The sequence below is a fragment of the Phoca vitulina genome, unplaced genomic scaffold (assembly GCF_004348235.1).
Source record: "Phoca vitulina isolate PV1807 unplaced genomic scaffold, GSC_HSeal_1.0 scaffold38, whole genome shotgun sequence".
In the NCBI taxonomy this organism is placed as follows: domain Eukaryota; kingdom Metazoa; phylum Chordata; class Mammalia; order Carnivora; family Phocidae; genus Phoca; species Phoca vitulina.
In genome coordinates, this window is record NW_022589741.1 from 62,161 (window position 1) to 74,384 (window position 12,224).

Consider the following 12,224-nt stretch of genomic DNA (forward strand, 5'->3'; position numbering starts at 1 on the left):
GATCTATCGTCCCCACTTCAGGGTTCTTCAAGGAGGGACTTCCCCTAAGCACCCACTGAATCTGTTTGCATCCTGATTCCCCTTCCTCCTGGGGGGTGGAAAGCCTCCTCTGGTTGCTACCCTGGGAGGGTGGATAACTGAGTATACTGGGCTCAGCTCCGTCCTCCTTTTCCTGAGAATCTCATCTGCTCCTCCATGAAGGCATCTCACACCATCTCATACTGGCCACCCTGTCCACCACTGTTTGGAGACCCGAGGACACATCTGCCTCATCTGGGGGGGACTGTACTGAGCCCACTGGCTAAGAGACTAGCTCATCCACCCTGAACTTGATCAGCTTTCTGTTTCGCATCGAGTTCAAAGCCTGGTTGGGGAACAGTGGTGTGACTTACGAGGAGCCATCCGGGTTTCCAACCGGTCCCTTGTGGTCACATAGTTTAGTACCTCAAATGGAAGTGACACTCAAACGTGTGCTGTCTTCAGCAGACACAAAGAAAATCAATCTAAGACATACGACAGGCATTCTCAACGGCAGTTTGCCAACTGGTCCAAGAGAGAAAAATGACAGGATTCTTGTGATTCAGAGGTTTCCAGCCAGGAGAAAGACCACAGGTAGGAGCAGGGAGTCTGCTTCTTCAGACACAGATGCTCCTGAAGAAGCCAGTAATTCTGTGAGATCTGAGTAGTAACCAAACTCTGACTGACTCTCTTTTATCGGGAAACTCTGCATTTTTATTAACTTACATTGTGCAGTACAGACTCACCCAAATTGTAATACTTCACGTTGTCTCCCAATGTGACCTTGGTCAAGTCCTTCAGAGTATCATTTGCATCAATGATGCGCTGGGCTTTGGAAGCATGCCAAAATGCCATGAATCTTGCAATGAATGATGCCGCAAAGATCGCTAACATACCAAAATCAAGCATATTCCACAGCTCAAACAAGTATTCCTTGGGGCCTTCCGTCCAAATTTCTTTACATTCGGCCCATATCATGCCTGCATTGGAAAGGGGTTAAAATGATGCAATTCAATTTCATTCCAGCTTTAGCTCATCAGTAAAACAAAATCAGTTTGAAAGGTTTCAGCCTGAGATTTAAATCCCTTCAAAATCTGGCCACACCCCACCCATCCAACCCTAACTCCCATGTCCCCACAGATCTGAGGCCAGCCATAGCAGTGGATCCTGGAAGGCAATCTGACAAAGCTCGAGAGGGCTCAAACAACAATCTTTATTTTTTTATTTCTTAAGTAGTCTCTACGCACAGCGTGGAGCCCAACTCGGGGCTTGAACTCACAACCTTGAGATCAAGACCTGAGCTGATGTCAAGCGTTGGATGCTTCACCGACAGGGCCACCCAGGCACCCCATCAAACGACAATCTTTAATCCATTGATTCTATACATAGAAGTATATTTAAAAGATGTTCAGGGGCACCTGGCAGGTAAGGTATGGTGACTCCCTGCTCTGCGGGCAGCCTGCTTCTCCCTCTGCCCCTCCCCTAGCTCGTGCTCTCTCTCTCCCTCTCAAATAAATAAAATCTTAAAAAAATAAAAAACACCTGAGCAGGACACTTAACTGACTGAGCCGCCCAAGCGCCCCTAAAAGTAACATGAACTCTTAATGAAAAGTTTAATAATAATCATAATTATCTGAAATTTATTAAACATACCCTATGTGCCAAGCACTGTGTTACGTACTTTATATATACTAAAACATATAAATAAAACTTTGTATATACTTTAAATATAGAAAAACCAGCATGTAGGTGGTTAGTTTAATGAGATAAAGCCAATGTCCAAATGATTGTTCTTATTTTAAATCAAATGCTCACAGTGAAATGTAATTTATTTCTCATAGTTCTATGGTATCTGGTAAATGTCAATTAAATTAGAAAAGAAATAGTGACAAATCAAGTTCTCCTTCTTTCTCTAAGGTGATGCAGTGTTGTGCGTTCCAGTATTTAGTGGACATCGTCACCTGAAAATCCCATTTTCAGGCCCTTCAAAGCCAACCACAACCCAGACCCACCATGCTCTTGGTGCCAAGCAGGAATGTCCCTCTGTCCCCCCACCAGAGAAGCGCAGCCACCACCCAGTGATCCCAGGTGGAGTCCACACTGCTCCCCCTGTGTGCGCAGTGAACTCCCAGCCCCGCTTCCTCAAGGCCTGAGTCCCTGCCCTCACCCGACTTGGTTGGGGGGAGGCCATGGTCCTCTCTCAGCCTCCAGACTTACCCACCTCTCAGCTGCTGTCACCTCGCTAAGATGTGGTGGCACCCCATCCCCAATGCTGAAAGCCACCATCAGCCATCTCGCCACCCCGCCTACCACCACCCCTGCCTTCGAAGGCACCTACGCTCTAGCCAGAGCTCAGCTCCAGACATGCACCTGCACTCCAGCAGAGCCCCCCTCCGGACATGCACCTACACTTCAGCGGGGCCCCCCTCTGGACATGCACCTGCACTCCAGCGGAGCCTGCCTCCGGACATGCACCTGCATACAAGCAGGGCCCCACCTCCTGACATGCACCTGTGCCCCAGCGGGGGGGTAGGGGCACCTCCAGACATGCACCTATTCTCCAGCGGGGCCCTCCTCCGGACATGCACCTACACTTCAGCAGGGCCCCCCTCTGGACATGCACCTGCACTCCAGTGGAGGGGGGCGGGGCACTGCCTGACATGCACCTGTGCCCAAGTGGGGGGGAGGGGCACCTCCGGACATGCACCTGTTCTCCAACAGGGCCCGCCTCCGGACATGCACCTGCATACAAGCGGGGCCTCACCTCCTGACATGCACCTATGCCCCAGCAGGGACCCACCACCTGACATGCACCTGTGCCCCAGCGGGGGGGTAGGGGCACCTCCAGACATGCACCTATGCTCCAGCGGGGCCCTCCTCCGGACATGCGCCTGTTCTCCAGCAGGCCCACCACCTGACATGCACCTGCATACAAGCAGGGCCCCACCTCCTGACATGCACCTGCGCCCCAGCAGGGCCCACCACCTGACATTTCAGGTGTGCCAGGGGCCGTCCTAGCTCCACAGCTTTGCACGCAATGTTTCCAGGCCTTGTAGTGTCCTTAGTCCCCAAACACTCAGTCGGGTGACACTGCCTTCGCTCCAAAGTCTTAGATGGAAGCTGCTATGCAGGGAGGTCTTCTCTGCCCTTCCTACATCCCACCTCACTCAGACTTAGATACCCAACCTGTGTATGTTCATATTATCCTAATAACGCCTCAATTATAGTATTTGTCACATAGGTTTCAGCCATCGATTTACGTATTGACCTGACCCCCACACTTAACTTCCTTCCCTGCAAGGGCTCTGTCTCATTCACCTGGGTACCCTCCTTACCTAACAAAGGCACCACCTAACTACTGAATTTATTTGTTCATAAACATCCGATTGAAATACCTTTCTCATTTGCATTATACTTAACAACAAGCCATGTGTATGATTGATTCCAAAGACAAAGAGTGCAGTAGTTAAGCATTCTCTCTGCTTCGCTTACTTTGTGGGGGATCTAAAGCAAACACTATAAAGTAGATGTTAGTGTCATGTTACAGATTACAGAACTGTGCGATCTGATGTATGTAAAGTGCTTTGAACAGTTCTGTACATAATAGCTGTTCAATAAATGTGAGTGACTATTAGCTCAGTTCCTACTAAGTCTCAACATAAAATCATGTGGTTGTTTTTAAATCTGAAGTCCCAGCTCTCCCAAAATATGAATAGCATTACTTCGTCACTGGCCAGATTTGATCAATACTATCCTACTGTTTTCTTCCAGGTTTTTCTTGGAAACTTAAAAAGCACGTGGTGTGTGAGAAGACTGTGCCCCTGATAATGAACTCAAGATAACCACGCATTAAAAACACGAAGAAAATCCTGGTGTGTGGTGCACTGCAGCGTGGGGGATTCATCTGTGTACCCGATGGTGAAGGAACCAGCCTTGGTTGGTCCAGCTGCGAATGTCACACACACACACACAAAGGATGACAGAATATCAGTCTTTACCTATTACCCAGGATATAATGAGCATCTCCATCCACGAGAAGCAGGAGGTTTTCATCCTGAACAGCTGTTTTGCATTATCTGTGCTGGTTTCATTAGGAAGGAGTTTGGTGCCTTCAAATCTGTCAGCTGCGTTCATGACTAGCAGTCCCAGAAAAATGGTAAAGGACGCAGCGTGTGCTACAAACTTCATGAATGGTCCTCGCATAATCTTCCCCATCTGCCACAATACACACCGAAAGAAAATCTTAACTTTGTTTCGTACACTTTGCCAAACACACATGCACATGCACAAGAATAAATGTGTATTCCAATGTTCTCCTAAGATAATTATGTATATTTATATAACTGATGAAAGAATAACAATTCTTCACGCCATTTGAAAATGTTAGTCACACCCCTCATCGACATACGCTGATATTCTGGATTTATAATTCAATCAGCTCACTCCTCTGTTAAATGATACTTAAGTTCTTAAAATATTATATAACACTGACAAGATAATATTTTACAACAAAAGGCAGAGCATAGTATCATCATTATTCATAAACACCAAACTGCTTTAGTGAGGATAAAGTATCGAAGAAGCAGCGGTAAAGGTCTGGAGCAGAATCGACTTTGCACTGGTCCGTATCCGCCTGTCTGCTCTCCTCCCGGCGTCTGTCAGTGACGCGGGCGCACGTGAGGCTGGGTGCTGGGTGTCCTGCTGACCAGGGAAGCAGCCTGAGCACCACGATCCCAACAGCAGGCAGGTCCCATGAAGTACTCGGAGCCCTGTCCTGGAACGACGCTGGATTTAAAGCCCAACATGTTAACTTCAGGTTCCAGGTTCATTCCCTCATGAGCTGAGTGGCAGTGAGTAAAAGTCTTAAATGATGTGAAAATCAGGTTCTTCATATGAAACACGCAGGCAGTCAGAGCTCCTGTCTCCTACAGTGCAGGATGAGTATCCGTGTGAGATGCACGAATCCTCGGTGGGCAGAGGGGCGGTACGTGTCCGGGATGAGTCTCAAGGGCTCTGCGCCTCCCCTGAAATGCTGAATGACTCAGTATGTATGTGCAGTTTCTCTTAGAAGACCGCTCAACACATTCAACAGATTCTCAATTGAATGTATTATAACAGAAAAATGTGTCAACTAGTACCACCACCACCTAGCCAGCACTCGTATGTGCCAGGTGTCACTTCCGTGCTTTACTCTGGCCACTCATGTCACCATGGCAACAGTCTGAGGGCAGGTGCCGCTCAGATGCCCATGTAGACAATGAAAAGTCTGAGACAGGGAGATCCGGAAACTGGCCTAGACGTCACCCAGCTCAGAAGTGGTGGACCTGGGGTCTAAAAGCAGGTATTCCCATTTCACAGTTAATGCTTCTGTGTGGTTTACAAACAACTGCTTATTTTTTCATTAAAGTACAGAGCTATGTCAATTTTTCGAGGAAAAAAAGGTTCTTCTACTGAAAAAAGCTAAATGCTGTAATGGGAGGGATGTGATCATTGTTCTCTGTTCCTACAAGCCTTACTTGTCTATATGTTTTTCAAAATCATAAAAGTTAAAGCTGAAATAAATCATACAGTTCAGTCTCTTCTCTCTTCTTTTTAAAAAGATTTTCTTTATTTGAGAGAAAGAGCACGAGAGAGCGAGAGCGTGTGAGTGAGGATGAGCAGGGGTGGGGGGCCAGAGGGAGAAGCAGACTTCCCGCGGAGCAGGGAGCCCGACGCGGGGCTCGATCCCAGGACCGTGAGATCATGACCTGAGCTGAAGGCAGACGTGCGACTGAGCCACCCAGGCGCCCTAGTCTCTTCTCTCGATACTGAGAATCTTACGCCAGGCAGAATATCAGGATGCATGCGTGCTCGGGTATCTATCTACCTCTGTCTAGATCTAGCTAGCCAGCTTTAAGACAATGGATCCACAGAATTAGATACACTTAGATATACTGCAGAGCCAACCCACAGTTACTTCATAAAAATCAGCTGTAAAAATGTCTAAAAATCATACTTCCATAAGAATGCTCATTAGATTGAATCAAAGAGTATATTTTGTTTGTGTTTTTAAAGATCCTGTTTAAACAGAACTCTCAAGTAATCAAATAAGGGTGAAGCAAAAACAAATGGGTGACGGGGTAGGTTTGATTTTCTTTTGCCTCTTTTCCTGAACTACGTTTCTGTAAAAATATGAATATATTAAAAAAGTTCGGGATAAAAATGGGGTAGAGAACAAAGCTGCCCACAGTGGGGTGGGCCGCAGGTCAGAGAGCTCTGGGACGTGAGCTCAACTGTCCTAGATACGCATGAAGTCAGCGTCCTGCCTTCGGGGCAGAGCGTGCAATTCCTGCCTCCCTCCTCCTCTGGGGTGTGGCCCTTCTTGGTTTGATTCAGAAAGGGGAGAGGAGAATCAAACCAGGCATCTTTGCTGCTTATGAAACGTGCCAGTTTAAATGCAAAAAAAAGCAAAAAAACAAACAAATAAGAATTTGGTTAGCAGGAAACTAAAATGATGTGTTTGGATATTCATAACCCTCTATTTCTTTTCATTTTTTTAAAGATTTATTTATTTATTTTAGAGAGAGAGTGCAAGTGGGGGGGGAAGGGAGAGAATCACAAGCAGACTCCCCACTAAGTGTGGAGCCCCATACGGGGCTCAATCTCACGACCCTGAGATCATGACCTGAGCAGAAACCAAGAGTCTGACACCCGACTAAGCCACCCAGGCGCCCCCGTACCTCTATTTCTTACTATAAATCATTAAGCATTGTTTCCCTTTAAACTAACAGAGATTCTGGCACTATTCAGTGGACTTCAGGAATTGAATTATCCATTTTAGTAAAATCTGTCATCTATATATGCTCAGCTGTAAATAAATTTATTAAAAAAAAAAACTGTAAAGAAGGGGACTTACCAATTGAATAAGGTGAATAATTGATGCACCTGACAAATTTTTGAGGTTAAGTATTGAAAGAAATATTTGGTTTTGGATATTATATATTATACTTTCTTCAAGTATTTATTGATGACTAAATACCTAACTGCCAAATACCAATAGGAACAGAAAAGGTTGAAGCAATCTCTGACCTATTTTGCTTACCATAATACCCTCTAGTTCTATCCACATCGTTGCAAATGGCAAGAGTTCGTTCTTTCTTTTTTTTTATTTTTGAAGATTTTATTCATTTGAGAGAGACAGACAGACAGAGAGAGAGCACAAGCAGGGGGAGAGGCAGAGGCAGAGGGAGAAGCAGACTCCCCGCTGAGCAGGGAGCCCGATGTGGGACTCAATCCCAGGACCCCGGGATCATGACCTGAGCTGAAGGCAGACGCTTAACCAACTGAGCCACCCAGATGCCCCAAGATTTCATTCTTTCTGATGGCTGAGTAATATTCCATTGTAAGTAAGACAAGTCAGAGAAAGACAAATACCATATGATCTCACTCATATGTGGAATTTAAGAAATAAAACAGATGAATATAGGGGAAGGGAAGGAAAAATAAGATGAAAACAGAGAGGGAGGCAAACCATGAGAGACTCTTAACTCTAGGAAACAAACTGAGGGTTGCTGGAGGGGAGGTGGGTGGGGGGAAGGGGTAACTGGGGGATGGGCATTAAGGAGGGCACGTGATGTAATGAGCACTGGGTGTTATATGCAACTGATGAATCACTAAATTCTACCCCTGAAACTAATAATATACTATAACAAGTTTGAAGCTAGCTTAAGCTAAAATGATCTGAAGTCACGACATGACCTATTTTTATTGTAATGAACATAAAATATATTTGGGTTATGGTGAAAAAAGAAAACAAGTAAAGAAAAAACTTTCTGCAAGAAGAAAGCAGACTTGAGGAAAGAAAACCAACTTTACATGGACAGAGACTCCGTCAAGGTGCACAAGCCTGCGATCTGATCTGGCTTAACTCTCATGGATATGTTGGAAACTTCTTAGTCTTCAAAGTAGTATTTTTTTTTTTTAAGTAGGTTCCACACCCAGTGTGGAGCTCAGCGCAGGCCTTGAACTCACAACCTTGAGATCATGACCTGAGCTGAAATCCAGAGTCAGATGCTTAACCAACTGAGCCACCCAGGCGCCCCTAGTATTTAAAATAGTATTTTAAATAAAAGCATTAATATAGCTTAAGCAAATATTCCCCCATAACCTGTAAATAATGTTTATGTTCATTGCTAAGGGAAAAACGGTGAAAACCGACTTTACCATCATACTTCAAAGGTAAATAACAGGCAGTAAAATAGATTTTAGATAAAAAAAAAATACCTTGACAGCGTCCTTTTAATTTGATTATTTGCCTCAGGGTTCATAAATGGGATGGAAAACAGATGCCAGAAAAGAAACATGACCAGGGAAGAAGAAATAGTAAAGGAAATCAGGTTAATGAGGATTCAATCAAAATCTAAGAAACTCTAAGGACTGCCAAAAATAGTCTCTTGTCGAAACACCAGCATTCTGGGAGGCATCATGCGTTTGAACGCACTGGACGTGGAGAAGGACAATCATTCAGTTCGGAAAGATACTACGGTTTAACTGATCACAGAGTAATCAGGAATCAGAGGGTAATTCAGAACAGCCCCGCCCCCGCTCACGCAGTTCAGCTGCAATCTCTGGACGCTCGGGAAATGTAAGGGACGAAGAGAACACCCACATACACGGATGTGGCCCGTGGGGCAGCAAGGATAATTCAGAATTTCTGTTTCAAAGTGAAATCTGTCATGCCTATGACAAAGGCAGGAAAAGGAAAATTATAACTTTCCAGAAGATCTATGCTACTAACTTCTCATTCTAGTAAATCTCACTCTTTTCATCATTTATGTTTTACTTATAAAAGCTCAATTTGGGGGCCTTACATGTTTTAAGGGAAGTGACAGGTTTTACCCTCAGGGAAAACTACTCAGTTTCCAGCAGCTCGCATCATTGTACTGGGAGGAATTCTGTAGGTCCCTCTATACGGGAAGCCCGGCACCAACTGTCACCAGGACCCACTTAGAAAGGTCCCTTCAAGCTGACGCATCAAATATGTGACAAAGTAATAAGAAGACAACATGTTGGTCATGGAGACACAGGTGTTTGTCTCCACCTACTACAGGTGTTTGAAGATGAGCCCACACGTGTCAAGAACAGCGAGGATTCGACTGGCATTTCTACACAGCACGTGGATGGTGTGGCAGAGATCTTAGCCATAGAGCTGTAGAATTATTTCAGTCTGACTCTCAGAGCTGAGACTGAGCCATTCCAGAAATGTGGCTTCAAAAACATGAAGAATAAGACTGTTGTCAGAATCCTGTGCCTGTTCCCGAAACGACAGGTCAACTGTATTCCAGACTGAATTGTCACACTCAGGAAAGGCGGGTCCATTCGAACATATGATTTCCACCAAAGTCTGGGCAGATGGGTTTTGCTGTCCGGTTACAGTGTATTCTGTCCCTAAAATAAGTATTCTTCACTGACACAAGCATCACATTAGAGTTTACCTGATTGTTCTTTACTTGAAATAAGATTTATCTGGTCAGGTTAAGCCAAAATAAATACAAGAAAAAGAACTTTCATCTCAAACTTTGCCAGAGGAGGAATAAAAGACAAAAAAAAATTTATCTTTTAGGATTATATTTGAAATATCTGCTCAATGCACACTATGACCTCATTAAAATTTATAGATATATATGAATAGACACACCTACAGAGGGGATGGAAAGAAATATACTGAACAGTAACTCGGTACCCTTTCTCAACTCAGCAGTGGTGGTATTATGGGTTAATTTTCTATCCATTTTCCCCCTCTATTTCCTATAGCAAATAGATGTTATTTTTGTAATATTAAAAATAATAATATGATTTCAGCCCAGCTGTGGCTTCCATGAAATTTTCATGCGGGAGTTAGAATTCTCCCTGCTCAGCTGGCTCGGACCTACACAGCTGGACAGACGTCGGGGGGACGGCGCACGGGCAGGCTTCACAGATGTACCTTGCTGCACGGAGCAAACCAGTAGATGAGAGCCAGGAAGGGCAATCCGACAGCCACCCCGAGGACCACCAGAAACTTCACTGCCATCGTTTGCTGCCGTAGACCGGACAGGTTCTCGTACCAGATGGACAGAAGCTGCTGCTGACAGTTTGGATGAGCTACAAACTAGCAGGGAAGCAACAGATCATTTAATAGTTTCATTAGAGAAAAGTTCAGAAACTCCTTCCTTGTGTTCTAGTATTTTGCTCTGTGGTCCCTGACAAAAAATATTGTTAGAGAAAGAACAAACATAAAACATCCAGTTGACAGGCATCAAGCAAGACGGCAGGAGGTTCTAACACATATCATATAAATTTGAAAATTCCAATTTATCAAACTCTTCCTTTATGACTAATGGGCTTTCTTTGAAAGCATAGAAAAATTTCTGAAATTTAATATTATAAAAAGGTTCATCAATGCTTTGCACAAGGACTCATATGTTTTTTTCCATCTTGAAAGAGTGGTGTAAACATCCTACTGGCCCAGATATTTAAATACTTTAAAAAAGCACGCCACCTTTTCTGCAGACCTACAATGCTACACCTACTTATTCCCATTTGTATATGGGCCCATTTCTGGACTGCCTATTCTATTCCATTGATATATTTTCATTCCTGTGCCATAAACTCTTTCAATTAAGAAAACTTTATAATTAAATTCTACCTGGTTTTTTTTTTCAAAAATTTTCTATTCTCGCATATTTACTTTTTATAAATGAATGTCACATATGACAGAGGGCAACATTATTTGATAGACAAAAAGCAACAATGTGAAATAAAAATTGATAAAAAATATTGAAAGGTTAGATAAAGGGACTACCAGTGCTTAAGGATGGTTAACCTTGAAGATAATTAAAACATGATACAATGTATATCTTCTCAGAATGGTAAGATTTAATAACACGCATTTTGAGTAGAAAAAAATAAGCCCTCTGATACACTGTTGGCATGTATATAAACTGGTACACTTTTTCTGAAGGGAAACTTGGCAAATATTTTGAATTAACAAAAACCTGAAAAAAATTAACTCTTTTTTTTTTTTTTTTTAAAGATTTTTTAAATTTATTTATTTGACAGAGAGAGATAGTGAGAGAGGGAACACAAGCTGGGGGAGTGGGAGAGGGAGAAGCAGGCTTCCTGCGGAGCAGGGAGCCCAATGCGGGGCTCGATCCCAGGACCCCGGGATCATGACCTGAGCCGAAGGCAGACGCTTAACGACTGAGCCACCCAGGCGCCCAAAAAATTAACTCTTAAATAGTAAGCAGATTAAATGAAATAATAATATAACAACACAGCCTTTGAAAAGATGAGATGGATGCTTATTTACTGAAATGTGAAGATGTTCAAGATATAAATTTGTGGAGAGGAATATAATAGTGATTAACTACTCTCCATTAAGAACTGGGAATATAGGGGCGCCTGGGTGGCTCAGTCGGTTAAGCATCTGCCTTCGGCTCAGGTCATGATCCCAGGGTCCTGGGATCGAGCCCCACATCGGGCTCCCTGCTCTGCGGGAAGCCTGCTTCTCCCTCTCCCACTCCCCTGCTTGTGTTCCCTCTCTCACTGTGTCTCTCCCTGTCACATAAATAAATAAAATCTTTAAAAAAAAAAAAAGAACTGGGAATATAGAAGGGCACCTGGCGGGCTCAGTCCCTAGAGCGTGCGATTCTTAATCTTGGGGCTATGAGTTCATCCCACGTTGGGTGTAGAAATTACTTAAAAGTAAAATCTTAGGGGTGCCTGGGTGGCTCAGTCATTAAGTATCTGCCTTCGGCTCAGGTCATGATCCCAGGGTCCTGGGATGGAGCCCCGCATCGGGCTCCCTGCTCTGCGGGAAGCCTGCTTCTCCCTCTCCCACTCCCCCTGCTTGTGTTCCCTCTCGCGCTGTGTCTCTCTCTGTCAAATAAATAAATAAAACCTTTTAAAAAAAGTAATATCTTAAAAAAAAAAAAAAAGAATTGGGAAGAGAAAAAGTGGGCACGTCTATACTGCTTGAAAACTTACCGTAAGCATATATGACTTTTATTAGACTATTTTATTATATAATAAAAAAGTCTACATAGACTTTTTTTTATAGAACCCATCCTTAAAAACTGTTTTTATAAAGATACCTAACCTAAGAAAGCAATCACGAATGGGGACATTCTGTGAAGACAGAGATGGAAAGTATTCCACAAATAGTGTTGTTAGAGGGGTCTGAGGGC

At 43.9% G+C, this 12,224-nt stretch overlaps 1 protein-coding gene across 3 annotated transcripts in view; it reads right to left on the minus strand.

Annotated features, from left to right (window-relative positions):
• TRPC6 (transient receptor potential cation channel subfamily C member 6) overlaps positions 1 to 12,224 on the minus strand; it is a 108,236-nt gene that overhangs the window by 16,659 nt on the left and 79,353 nt on the right. For all 3 annotated transcript variants that reach the window (XM_032427916.1, XM_032427915.1, XM_032427918.1), the window contains 3 exons: positions 9,983 to 10,147; positions 4,017 to 4,233; positions 765 to 998 (listed from right to left, as the gene is read on the minus strand). In XM_032427916.1, coding sequence (XP_032283807.1) covers positions 765 to 998; positions 4,017 to 4,233; positions 9,983 to 10,147 — 616 coding nt within the window. The remainder of the gene's footprint in view (positions 1 to 764; positions 999 to 4,016; positions 4,234 to 9,982; positions 10,148 to 12,224) is intronic.